The sequence below is a fragment of the Aulonocara stuartgranti genome, assembly GCF_965226115.1.
Source record: "Aulonocara stuartgranti genome assembly, chromosome: 8".
Classification (NCBI taxonomy): Eukaryota; Metazoa; Chordata; class Actinopteri; order Cichliformes; family Cichlidae; genus Aulonocara; species Aulonocara stuartgranti.
Window position 1 is genome coordinate 9,035,963 of NC_138959.1, and position 12,965 is coordinate 9,048,927.

At 44.7% G+C, this 12,965-nt stretch overlaps 1 protein-coding gene and 1 long non-coding RNA gene across 2 annotated transcripts; both read right to left on the minus strand.

The window, feature by feature from the left end:
• Positions 1-3,245: 3,245 nt before the first annotated feature.
• Positions 3,246-10,652, minus strand: LOC309712395. Its single transcript, XR_014278284.1, has 2 exons — positions 9,877-10,652; positions 3,246-4,360 (listed from the first exon to the last, which is right to left on the minus strand). It is a non-coding gene; the product is annotated as an uncharacterized lncRNA (long non-coding RNA).
• Positions 4,949-6,316, minus strand: LOC309712389 (uncharacterized protein). The gene is made up of 2 exons (XM_082543119.1): positions 5,319-6,316; positions 4,949-5,252 (listed from the first exon to the last, which is right to left on the minus strand). The coding sequence occupies exons 1-2, from the start codon at positions 6,309-6,311 to the stop codon at positions 5,139-5,141; spliced, it is 1,107 nt and encodes a 368-aa protein (XP_082399245.1). The 5' UTR covers positions 6,312-6,316; the 3' UTR covers positions 4,949-5,138.
• Positions 10,653-12,965: the final 2,313 nt, after the last annotated feature.

The window sequence follows — 12,965 nt, forward strand, 5'->3', positions numbered from 1 at the left end:
GGTTTCATCTTCATGTTTCCCTCTCACCACATATACAAACCGACATCATGACCAGCAGCTTTACAGCTGTGGCTCCAGCAAACATCAGCTGATACTTGAAATTAATATTAAATCAATTCTAACAACAGCTGATCAAGCTTAAACGTGCTGCTGTTGTTTAGCGCGACATCCGCTGGTTTCCTCTTTCTGGCACAAAGTGGGCGATAAACAAACAAGAGAGACGATCAGCTGATCATTGATCAGTTTCATGATTGAAGTAGCAACAGAAGAGGGAGGGGGAGAGAATGAGAGAAGAAGAGGCAGCTGTGCAGCGTAAACACACAGAATAAATCCAGCTTTGTCTTTTTCCATTCTAGCTAAAGTTTGGGACAAACTGCGTCTCTTCTCAGCTCAATACCAAACGCATAATATTTTCTCTGAATGAGGGACCATTCCATTTTTAAGGAGCCGTTGGCAACTCTACTAACTAACCTTATGAATAAAATAAAGTTCACTATCAGTAACATCATAGCAACTGAACAGCTGTACAGAAACTCCTTCATGCTAGCTCGGGCAGTATGAGTTATTGCAACTGACAGTAAAAAGTCAGCACAACAAAAATAAACTACACCTAAACTTGGTTTATATCTGACCCAGATAGACTGCAGGTCATAACTTCTTACCTGAAGTTCAGTTCACCTGACACTCGGACTGGCGGCTGCCTCGGGTCTCTCCTCCTCCTGCCTCCCCTTCCCTCATCCACCTGCTGGCCTCTGTGGAAGCCCCGCCATAGCCACCACCAAACAACTGAGTTATTTTTACACATCGACCTGCATCTGGCCAATCCACCATCTCTCATTGTTCATGCCCTTACAAAATAAAATAAAAAAAATAAGTCACCGGGCATATGCCCGGTATGCCCGATGGCCAGTCCAGCTATGCAACCAAATCTGCAGCTCCATACAGCAATGTTACGACTCAGATGATATCTTATAACTCATAACTCTTATGTTAGCTCCCCTCAGTAGCATACTGTCTGAAATATTCGAGGGCTCCAATAATTCTTTAAGTGTTATTTTTTCCTTGGGATTCTAATTTCACCGAAGTTTACTAAACTCAACAAACTTAATATTACTTACCGGGACATTTATTCTGTCCTCATTTTCTTTCACCGAAAAATTGTTTCCAGCGGTGCCGTCTTTCGTGCTTGGCTCTCCTACCTTTGCTAACGTGATGCGCATAGCGCAGAAGCCGATGCTGCATTCACTTACACTCGGATATCTGAGCTTCACCGTGAAAACATAATCGGACATTTGATATTTGATTGAATTGTATTGTTTTGCCTTTGGGGTGGCACCTGGGGTGGCCAGTCTGGTTGGGGGGGTGGCCTGTGCCCCCCCAGGCCACCCCGCTGGACACGCCATTGCAGCACGAAAGGCTTGTCATAATCAGGCAGGGCCAGGACTACATTTGTTTGTAAAGCCACCTTTAGGTTAGTAAATGCTGTGTCTGCCTCTACCGTCCACGTTATTGTGTCGCGCAAAGCGAGGTTTTTGCCATAAATCATGTCTTGCAGTGGCTGAACTGTTAGTGCATACTCTGGAATCCAAGCTCTACAGAAATTACACAAGCCTAAAAAACTCATCATCTGTTGTTTTGTTTTAGGTTTGGGTGTGTTTTGCACTGCCAGCTTTCTGGTTCCCAGCAGTGTTTTGCCCTGGCCTGTGAGTGTGTGTCCGAGATATGTAACGTTATCACTCCACAGCTGCAGTTTGTGTTGTGAGACTTTGTGGCCCTGTTCAGCCAAATGCTGTAGCACAGCAAGTGTGTTGTCTTTGCACGCCTGCTGTGTGTGACCGGTTATTAAAATGTCATCTACATACAGCAAGTATTGACCTAACTGTGGGAGCTTACAGCTAGACATTGACTTCTTTAGTGCTTCTGCATAGAGGGTTGGGCTATTCTGAAAACCCTGGGGCAAACGAGTGTATGTGTACCTCTGACCCTCATAGGTGAAGCCAAACAATGGCTGTGAGTCTGGATGTAGTGGAACTGAGAAAAAGGCGTTTGAAAGGTCGATTACTGAGAACCACTGTTCGTTCGGTGTGACCTGATTTAAAATAGTGTGTGGATTAGCAACCACAGGTGGGATTTGTTCAGTCACTTCGTTTATAGCTCTCAGGTCATGTACTAGACGGTATGCACCCGCGGTAGCTTTTTTAACAGGAAAGATAGGAGTGTTACAGGTGGCTGTCTTTGTTTTTATTAAAATTCCTGCCTTCTCCATGTCTGCTATCACTGGGCGAATGCCATGTCTAGCCTCAGTAGTGAGTGGGTATTGAGATATCAGTGGTCTGTGTTTTGAGAGAGGTTTTACTCTTACTTCATCTGCATTTTTTATAAGGCCTACATCAGCAGGGCCTGTAGACCAGAGAGTTTCAGGCAGCTGAGCTAGTGCTGCCTGGTGTCATTCAGTCAGTTGTGCGTGTGTTTCAGCGACATCGGTTAGGTGTACAGCAGGCCTGACTGTGACCAACCAACCCAGTGTGTATCGGAAACACCCCGTCCGGCGGCCTTGCAGCCAGCCTTCATGAGTGTCTTCCGTTTTTTCATAAGTGTCTGCTTCAACCCTGGCTAACACATTTCCTAAATCCTTCCAGTCTGAATGATAGTTATGCGCTACAGACACGTGTGGCTTAGGCATGCGGTTCAAAGCCTTCACGGCTGCTGATTGGATTACTGAGCACACTGCATTTCCCGACTTTGTGACATACAGGTGTTGTAAAGTCAAACTCTGTTGTCCTAGCTTCCACACTTGCTGATCGTAAAGTGGGTCTGGGCCTGGAGTTTGTTTAAATCTCAACGTGTTGTGATAGTCAGTGGGTTTCTGGAAATAGGATGTGGGGGGTGTATATTTGCGGGCCACATTGTGTAGCTTTGTGAGCTCGGGCAACTCAAGAGTCCAGTAATAATGTGGGACACCGTAGCCTTGAGAGAGACACACGTTGCTGCTGTGTGCCGTGTTAATGCTATCTGGCTCTGGTGTGTTGTCATTTAGCATGCATTCAGCAATCATGCCATTCTCTTCCGGTACCACGCCTATCTTGAGTTCTGTCAGAGCGTCTCTTCCTAGTAGGTTTACTGGGCATGACGGGTCATATATGCATTTAATGAAGCACCTGCGGCCACTTTCGGTATTGTTAAGATTCAATATTGAGGAAGGGTACAAGAGGTGATCGAAGAATAACCACACCGATCCGGCCGGGTGAAGTCAAACGATGATTTTAATGAATACACGCGTGGGAAGACAACTCTGTACGCAGACAGGAAGTAGTCTTCGACTTAATCAAAGCATGAACAGATATTTTATAGCATCAGGGTTTGTTTACTGACGCCCCTTCATGCGTCACAGATACATTTTATACATAGATCAGATCAACATCATCATGACTTTTCACCTAGAAAATCATCTTCTATTTTCATGACTAGCCCTTCCTGTCTACCTTTCAGTTCTTGTCTTGTTCCTCTTTCTTGCCGAGACACCAAGAAACGGTTCCTCTTTTACCAAGACAATTTTGCAGTTACAGCCAAACATAACTAACCTCTCCTCTAAATAAATCTAATTTAAAGTGTGTGTGTGTGTGTGTGTGTGTTGACCTCACATGCTCTTTGTGTCACCTCTTCACCTACTGTCTGTGTCTCGTCCTCAAATGCTCTTTCTCAATTCACCTGTTGCACTTCTGACCTTTTACCAGACCAGAAGCTCACTGAGACTATGTGTATGTCTACTACTAAATAAATGTTTTAATCAAGAACCTCTACTTAAACCTTAATATAAAATGACCTGATATAAGTGTTTTGTAAGCATGTATTGCGATTCCTTCTATGGCTCCAAGTCACTTGCACAATAGATTGTCCGAACATCGCGCCGAACAAAGCTTCCGACCCCCAATTAATTGACCGAGCTCCAACTCTTTAATAAGCACAGATATGCATTGTGTATAAAATAGTCATAACTGCTTAAGGCCTTCTTAAAGCTATCTGTTACATTGTTAAAGCCTCGTCTTAGCCTGCGGCTCAAAATAACTTCCTGCTTCTTTCTGCATACAACTTCCTGTCAGCCTGCAACTCAGTCTTTCTGAAAGAGACACTGTTTAAACCTTGGAATGCAATATCCATGCTGCAGATTATATTATTAATGCAATGACAATTATTTAACAATAGCCGTAAAATAATTTCCCTCCTCGACACTCCCCCTTTTGACCTCTGGAACACCAGAGGTCACAATACATTGTGTCCTCACGCAGACCCTTCTCTGGTGGTCTCGAACCTCGAGATCTCCAGGATCCTCGCCCCTCCTGTGGTCGCCGAGATCGATCTTCTGCAAAGGAAACAAAACACCTTCTCTTGCATCTCCCTAACTTATCCTATCTGGGACTCTTTAATCAAAAGCCTGATCCTAATTATCTTCTTAACTTATTGACTTGTATTTATGTATACTCTTCAACGTTACTCATCCCTTTAGAACTCTTTAAGCCCTGCTTTCACGTCCGGTTGCTCGCTCTATTTTCCCTTATCTGATCATCAACATCCTGTGCACAAGTTGTCGCTGCTGCAAGTTAATCTACTCCAAAAGAAAACAACCACTTTAATCAATTAAGTTTAAGCATATAAGCAATTACTCCTGTATACATTTCATCATAGCTAAATGCTGCCTTGAAACAACTCCTATGTGTTAACACTAACTTCATTTTAAAACCTCACATTTCCTATGTTATCACCTGTTTTGGTATAACCTTTTTATTTCATTTTGCTCCCTTAATGTAACAATACCTTCTAATTCTAATGTCTCAGACTTAACCAAAATATATGCTTTCCTTCCTCTTTGGTCCTTCTTTAAGTTCAGTTAAAAGCTAAATGAATTTAGGGCCTTTTGCCTGGAATCAATACTGTCATGTGTGTTTCTTAACTCTGTGTTTGTAAGCGTGTGCAATCCTTCATGAACTCATATTATCCTCACAGTAGATTGGCTAATCATAGCGCTAGCCAAAGGCTCGTGACCCTCCAGAGACAAATTTGAGCCACAACTCCTTTAAAAGCACAAAATGCAATATGTATAAAATAGTTATAACTGCACCTGAAATACAAAGTTAACATCATCATAAACATCTTATGGTCATCAAAGCAATGGGCAGGGCTGCGACCCAATTTAGCCCTGTCTGCGCACAAATTTTAGCCAACTTGCTTTTCAAATTTAGGTTCATCCTCTCTACCTTTCCTTGAGATTGAGGATGAAAGACCGTCCCGAACTTATGTTGCACTCCCAACATCCTCTCTACCTCTTGCAAATCTTTATTCTTGAAGTGAGTACCATTGTCTGATCTAATTCTCTTGGGAAACCCATGCCTTGGAATGTAATGATTGATTAAGCACTTAATCACGCTTTTCGCGTCTTCACATTTGGTCGCCCATGCTTCGGGCCATCCAGTCAAAACATCCACACACACCAACAAATACCTCACCCCACCTGGGCCTGTATCAATCATGTCGGTATAATCAATCACGACCTCTTCTCCTGGCCTTTCTGGCATGAGAAACTTACCAGCTTCAGGTTTTACTGCTGGCTTTGGGTTGTGTGCCCCACAAATTAGGCACGTTCTGGCCTTTTCCAGTATCATCCTTCTCAAATCAGGATGCCACCATCGGCACAAATTTCTCTCCATCTGTTTCACTCCCACGTGACCAAGCCCGTGAGCCTCATTCACCTTTTGTTCCGCCATTTTGGCCGTTAAAGCGGGACGCCCATCTGGCCCCCTCCACAAACCGCCATCTTGCCAGGCTCCTTTGTTTTCCCACACCCCCTTTTCCTCTGGGGATGTCTCCTCCTGAGCCTGTCTAACTTCTTCCATGCTGTTAGTGCTAACCTCCTCTTCTGGGGTTACCTGCACCAGTTGTCTCTGTCCTTTGTAGCCCGCTGCTTCCTTTGCGGCTTCGTCAGCTTTCTGATTTCCTCTTGCCACCATACTGTCTGCTTGTGAGTGGCCTTTGCATTTTATAATACTTACCTCGTCTGGGTCCTCCAGGGCCTTTTTGTGACAGATGGGTGCATTAGTGGCCGTTCTGAACCCGGCTCTCTTCCACTGAGCCAGTTCCACATGAGCTGCTCCAAACGCATATGCTGAGTCAGTGTAGATGTTCACTCTCATGTTTTTAGCCAACCTCAGGGCTCGAGTTAGGGCTATCACTTCAGCTCTCTGGGCCGACTGTTGTCCCTCGATTTTTCCTTCAACCTGGGCTTTCTTAATACAGTCATGTGGTTCTCCTGACCCCATTAGGTCTGCCATATTCATTCCTTCATGTGTGAATATCAGATTTGGCGCCTCTAAAATTTTGCTGAACCTTTGTTGCGTCAGTGGAGTCATTGTGAATGCCTGTGAGTTCACATAGGCCACTACACTGTGTGTAGTAAGCACTTTCAGTGGGTGTTCCCTCACTATATGTGCTGTTTTCTGAATTATCTTTGCTACTCCTGCTGCGTGTTGTGTACATGTGGGATGCCTTGCTTCTGTTGAATTTAATCTTATGCTGACATACATAAGTACATCCCTACCTCCCCCTTTTTTCTGAAACAACACACCATTCACAACTCCCTTTGTTTCTGAAACATCAAGATAAAATGCCTCATCATAGTTAGGTGTGGCCAGATCTGTGGCTCTTGACAAATCCTGTTTTAGTGAAATGAACGCTGTCTCTGTGTCCGGCGTCCAAGGCAATTCAGCCTTCAGATTTCGAACACCAACTTTCTTGATCAGGTCCCTTAAAGGGGCCGTTTTACCCGCATAGTTCGGAATGAACTGCCTGCTGTAACCTGTCAAGCCAAGAAAGGAAAGCAACTCCTTCACAGTTCTTGGTTTTGGATGTGTCAGAATTTGGTCTCTGTGTGTGTTCATTAACCCCACTGATCTGTGTGCGATCACCCGGCCCAGGAATGTTACCTCTGGCCGGACCAACTGCAGTTTTTCTTTGCTCACTTTGAAGCCACACTCCGCCAATCTGTTCAACACCACGAGCGATGCTGCCGTACAGGCCGCTGCTGACGGGGCTGCAATAAGAAGATCATCAACATACTGTATTAATGTACAGCCCCCTGGCAGTTGACATGGGGACAATGCCTCTTTCAACACCTGATTAAAAATTCCTGGTGAGAGTGCAAAGCCTTGTGGTAGGCGTGTGTACCTAAATTTGCGGCCTCTGTATGTGAATGAGAAAATGTCTCTGAGTGACTCGTGCAGTGGGAGACAAAAGAATGCATTCGCTAGGTCAATACATGTGAACCACTTTTGGTCTTCAGTTTTGTGCTTCTATTATGGTCTGTTAAATGGTATGTCAGACTTCAGCTGGAACAGGACAGGCGAACAGTTAGCTAGACCTACATCTGTGGGCCCTGCGGACCACAAAGTACCAGGCAATTTTGAGAGCTCAGCTACTGCATCAGGATGATCCATTCTTTCCCTGCCATGTATTCTGGAGATTTCTTTATGTTCTAAGATCACTGCATCGTTGGACAAACAAGTTATGCGATATATTTTACATTTTGGTGCATACCAGACATTTGGAATTTGGGTGCCTTGCCAGCATGCGTTGTCCAGCGCCCGCTTGACCATTGGTCCCAGATCTCTTGGCCCATGACCCTCGTGGACCGCCAATGTAATGTGAGGGGCTGAATCCTCTCCCACATTGTACCAAGGCAGTTCTTCATTAGTAAATTTCACAGCCGCGGCCACACCTTCTGGTCCAACATAAATGTTATGTGTTTGCACATTCCACGTCTGTCCCTCAAGATCAGACTGGAACTGTTCCCGATAGATATCATTATCTTCCCTATCATAAAAGAGTGTAACGTGGAAAGGATCTCGCGGGGGGAATAGACGGCCAGGCTCATTACCCAGGGTTTCCATAGCTGATAATGTCTCAAAATGCCTTCTTCCACTAGCCTCCCCCAGTAGATTTCGACAGTGGGTTGTTCAGAGTTCTGGACTAGATATTGAGTCTTTGAAGGTGATCCCAGTTTCACAAGCAGGTCCCTGCCCATGAGATTTTCCAGGCACCTGTCAGGACACCACATATTGGTGCTTCAAAGTCTGTTTTCCCAGCTGTGTCAATGCTGGATCATCATCATTGACAGCATAAGTTCTGCCGTCCCCACGCTGTTCAGTTTCTCCGGGCTCCATCAGTATTGCTCCCCCTCCCAGCCCCAGTCGGCTACTGGGTACTGGGGGGCTGGTGCTGCATTCGGGTTTGGAGCCTGATGTGCTCCCCTGTAAGCAACTCTTTGTCTTGGGCCTCCTCGTGCCTGGGGTTGATAGCCTCGCCTCTGATAATTTCGCTGCGATTCAGGGCATTCTCGGGACCAGTGTCCTTCTGCTCCACAGCTGTAACAGGCAGTCCAAGACACATTGTTAGGATTCCCTGGATTCCGAGCCCTTTGTCCTCCCCTCACGGATCCACCACGCCCTCTCTGCGGTCCACCGGTCCCCCAATTCCCTACGGGTTGACGCTGCCTTGGTGCATTGGCGGGCCAACGGTCATCAGGGTAGAGACCCGGATCCTGATCTGGCCAGTCAGGCACAGGATCGGGCTGAGACCTTGCCACCATTATTTTCCTTGCGCTCTCTTTATCCTCTTTCTTTCTATCACCTGCCTTGTTTCTCGCCTCCGTCAGCTGTATCTTTACCAGCTGCGCCTGTGCCTCCTCCAACTCTTTCTTTTGTTTGTTTGCCAAATCCTGTTCCTGCTGAAGTCTGTGGGTCACATGTCTCTCCCACTGCACCGAGTCTGCAACGGCAAAATCTGGGTTCTTTTCCAAGTCAACTGCAACCTGGTTGGGCAGCCCTGCCAGCACTGCCGAACGAAACCACGCTCTACTTTCACCCTCCTTCCCCGGATGTATTCCTGTTCCTAACAACCATTGTTCCTTTGCTTTAGCTAAACACTCTCTGGGTGTGTTTTTGGGATCCCAAATAATTTTTGGAATGGCTCCAAAGTTAGGAGTTGGGTCCTTCTCCCGAACTGCATCTGCTAAGTCACTCTGCACCTCATGATATTTCAGGTCATTTGCATATCTGGTTGTTTGAGCTATCTGCTCTACATCTGCTAACCCACCACCCAGCATACAACGTCCGGCCAAAGTGCGAAAGTCGCCCAGCGCTAATTCTTCTCCTTCCCAATGTTCTCCCTTGGTTATTGGTGGAAGTTGTTTAACCAATGCTTCCAAATCTCTCACCTTATAGGCGCGATAAACTGGTTCGTTCTTTGGACCTGCTATCAGAGGCAGACTTAAACCAGGGTCAGGAGCTCCTTGTTCAAAACTCACTCTTCTACTCTTCCTCAACTTTCCTTTCCCCTTTGAGCTCTTAAATATGGGCTGTCTCTGTGCTTGGTCTCTCTTCACACTTCTTTTCCTCAAAATTAGGCTTGTACTTGGTTGGGGCTCAGGTCCTCCATCTTCGTCCTCTTCTTCTGATGACGTCGCACGGTCTTCATTCTCCTCTTCTGGCCCTCCCTGCATTACTCTCTGTTTTATAACCTCCAATGCCGTTAATGCCTCTATGGACGCACGTAGGGCCTCATGCATTTGTCCATACACTTCTCCTTCAGTTTTTAACACCAAGCTCAGAGGTATTTTATCACCCAGCCCTTTCTGTTGGGATGTAATAAGTTGGCTTACCTCAACCTCCATCGCTTGGCACTCTTTCTCTGCTGATTTTAATGCTCCAGGTGAAGCCAAACGAATAGCTTTCTTAAGCTGTTCAAGCTGATCCTTCAGAGGTTTGCATCCCCTTTTCCCACTAGGTGTCGCACCCGAGCTGTCAGCCATTCTCTGAAACACAGACTTACCTCTTCCAATGGCGTTGGTCGACTCCACCTTCTTGGTCTAGGTCACCCAGACACGCTTAACTTTCGGTTTCAGTCTTCGTCTCGCTGTTCTCGCAACCACTGGCTCCTCTTCCCCTGCTCGGTGACACACAAAGTTTAACCCAGCACTTTAGACGCTGTCCTCGCGTTCTCAAGCGTTGACACTCAATCAAAATTATTCGCCCTCAAAGTGTTAATATATGACACCAGCAACCCTTATGCGCAACGCGCTCACCTCCGTATACTTACCTCTCCAATAGTTCCTCGGATTAGTGTTTTTTCATTTATTTTAAACCCATTAACGGCGCTGCGCGTCCCTTATATACTTTACAGCAACACACCCTCAAGGGTCCCTCAACTTGTCCCGTACTAATAAGTCTAAAACCAAGAAATCACCTTTATGACATTATGTCAAAGCTTTCTCCATGTTGCACAGCCTGCCACAGGTTTAACAAAAAAATCGCTGCCCGAGAAGGCTCCCACATATCAAGGTGGTCGTTTTCACAAACTTCCAGCAGACCCTCAAATAAACAAAAACAACGACCCAGGCAGGCTTCCAGTTCAGCCTCCTCAATTTCTATGCACACTGAAAACTCATGGGGAGATTCTTCTGTCTCCCCGTGTCCTACACAATTCACCTCCAAATGATCCCCTACAATTGAAATTTCAGTGTGGAATGACGCAGAGATTAACATTTCCTTATTTATTCACTATATGTAACCTGAATTTTCTCTCTCTTATCAAATAACAAAGGTTATCTTTACAATTTGTTATTGAACGACTAATTAAGTTGCTTTTTATGGTGTCAGTGATAAACTGCCCCTAAAAAGTCCACTTTATTGCGTGCTCATTAAGTTACTCCTATCAAAACTATTTAACAAGTTCAATTTACACATACTCATTAATTTGTCACGCTTATTAGTGGCTCATGGTTGCTTAAAGCCTATGTCTGACTTGACCACAGAGTTAGAGCATCATTCAATCCTCTCAGGATGACCACTCCACTTACTCTGCATCCAGTCAGCTCATGAATTAACAACCCTTGCAGACTGTAACCCTTTTATTTTTTGTTTATGCCTTCAAATCCACCTTAAATCTTCTTTACCTAAACGTTGGTTTTAAACACAAACAATTCTTATATTCTATTTTGAAACGCTGTCACCATTCATATATTTACAATGTTGTTATTTACTAAGCCAGCATTTTAATTGCAGACATTTATCCACATTTGCAAACAATAGTTACAGAGCTGAATGACACACAAAACCGAAAGCATAGTCCTCTCATGCGCTCTGCATCAGCTGCCTCATTTGCATGCACACACACTCTTCATCTAAGAATAGCAGCAGGCAGTCAGTGCATTGCTGACTCGACCCACAGAGATCTTTTTATTACAGAGACGTCTTATATTTACAACTGCACAGATTTTAAACCTTTTAACACCTATCGAATTTCGACAAATTTAACATAACCGTTTTTTGCGATCAATTAACCAGTATCAAGACTTTAACTGTTTCTGGCCTCATTTCTAAAATCCCTAACTCAATTTAAAAGCGTCAACCAACCCAAACTTTTTGAAGTTTTAGGTTAAAGTTACACGCCCGAAGTCCACTTCTGCTGGCCAAAAAAGCGCAGATACCGTTGCAAACGGTAAGGAGACTCTAACTCCTAGCTTAATTCCGGGATGCCCTGTACCCCACAGCTAAACCACACTGAACTAACCCTCTTCGCCGAGAGGTCAATGTCGCGCGTCCACGACAAGGAGGGAGCGTAACCTCCGGGCTCTGCGCTTCCTAGCAGACTCGAACTGCCGTTCTAGAATAATTTATAATACTTTGAAACAACAATCAACACCCGAAACAAGTGTATAACTGAAGCAGGTGCAACCTAGTGGTCAAATGGAGACTCCAACTCACAAAATGACCGCTCAGGTCCACTCTTATGACCAAATTTGGACTCTAACCAACACAATAACCAATTCCCTACCAAACTACTTGAGACTCTAACTCAATTTCTTTGGGACTTCAACCCAGTATTTAAACTTTTCTTATCAGACTCTTAACTACTTTCATTTCTTCTTAGCAGAACTCTAACTGCTTCAACTCATGAGATTTTCATCAAAATCAAAACAGACACCCACCAGTAACTTCAGTGAGTAGACTTAAATTTTATCATGTCCAATTTGGCACACTTTGGAAATAATTCAACAGGTAGTGCCTTACCTTTTGGATAAGCCGGCTTATGCCCACTCACTTAGACCACTGGAATTCATGTCTGCCCGTCAGACCACCCAAGACCCCGGATTTCTCCGTCCAAACCTCCAACTCTCCCTCCTCAATAACCGGACGAGCCCCCAAATGTTAAGATTCAATATTGAGGAAGGGTACAAGAGGTGATCGAAGAATAACCACACCGATCCGGCCGGGTGAAGTCAAACGATGATTTTAATGAATACACGCGTGGGAAGACAACTCTGTACGCAGACAGGAAGTAGTCTTCGACTTAATCAAAGCATGAACAGATATTTTATAGCATCAGGGTTTGTTTACTGACGCCCCTTCATGCGTCACAGATACATTTTATACATAGATCAGATCAACATCATCATGACTTTTCACCTAGAAAATCATCTTCTATTTTCATGACTAGCCCTTCCTGTCTACCTTTCAGTTCTTGTCTTGTTCCTCTTTCTTGCCGAGACACCAAGAAACGGTTCCTCTTTTACCAAGACAATTTTGCAGTTACAGCCAAACATAACTAACCTCTCCTCTAAATAAATCTAATTTAAAGTGTGTGTGTGTGTGTGTGTGTGTTGACCTCACATGCTCTTTGTGTCACCTCTTCACCTACTGTCTGTGTCTCGTCCTCAAATGCTCTTTCTCAATTCACCTGTTGCACTTCTGACCTTTTACCAGACCAGAAGCTCACTGAGACTATGTGTATGTCTACTACTAAATAAATGTTTTAATCAAGAACCTCTACTTAAACCTTAATATAAAATGACCTGATATAAGTGTTTTGTAAGCATGTATTGCGATTCCTTCTATGGCTCCAAGTCACTTGCACAATAG

Coding starts and splice junctions, on each gene's coding strand:
- LOC309712389 (XM_082543119.1), bottom strand. CDS start 6,311: ATGGGGTCAGGAGAACCACATGACTGTATTAAGAAAGCCCAGGTTGAA. Junction 5,253..5,318: donor AGAATAAAGATTTGCAAGAG/GTAGAGAGGATG, acceptor TCTCAAGGAAAG/GTAGAGAGGATGAACCTAAA.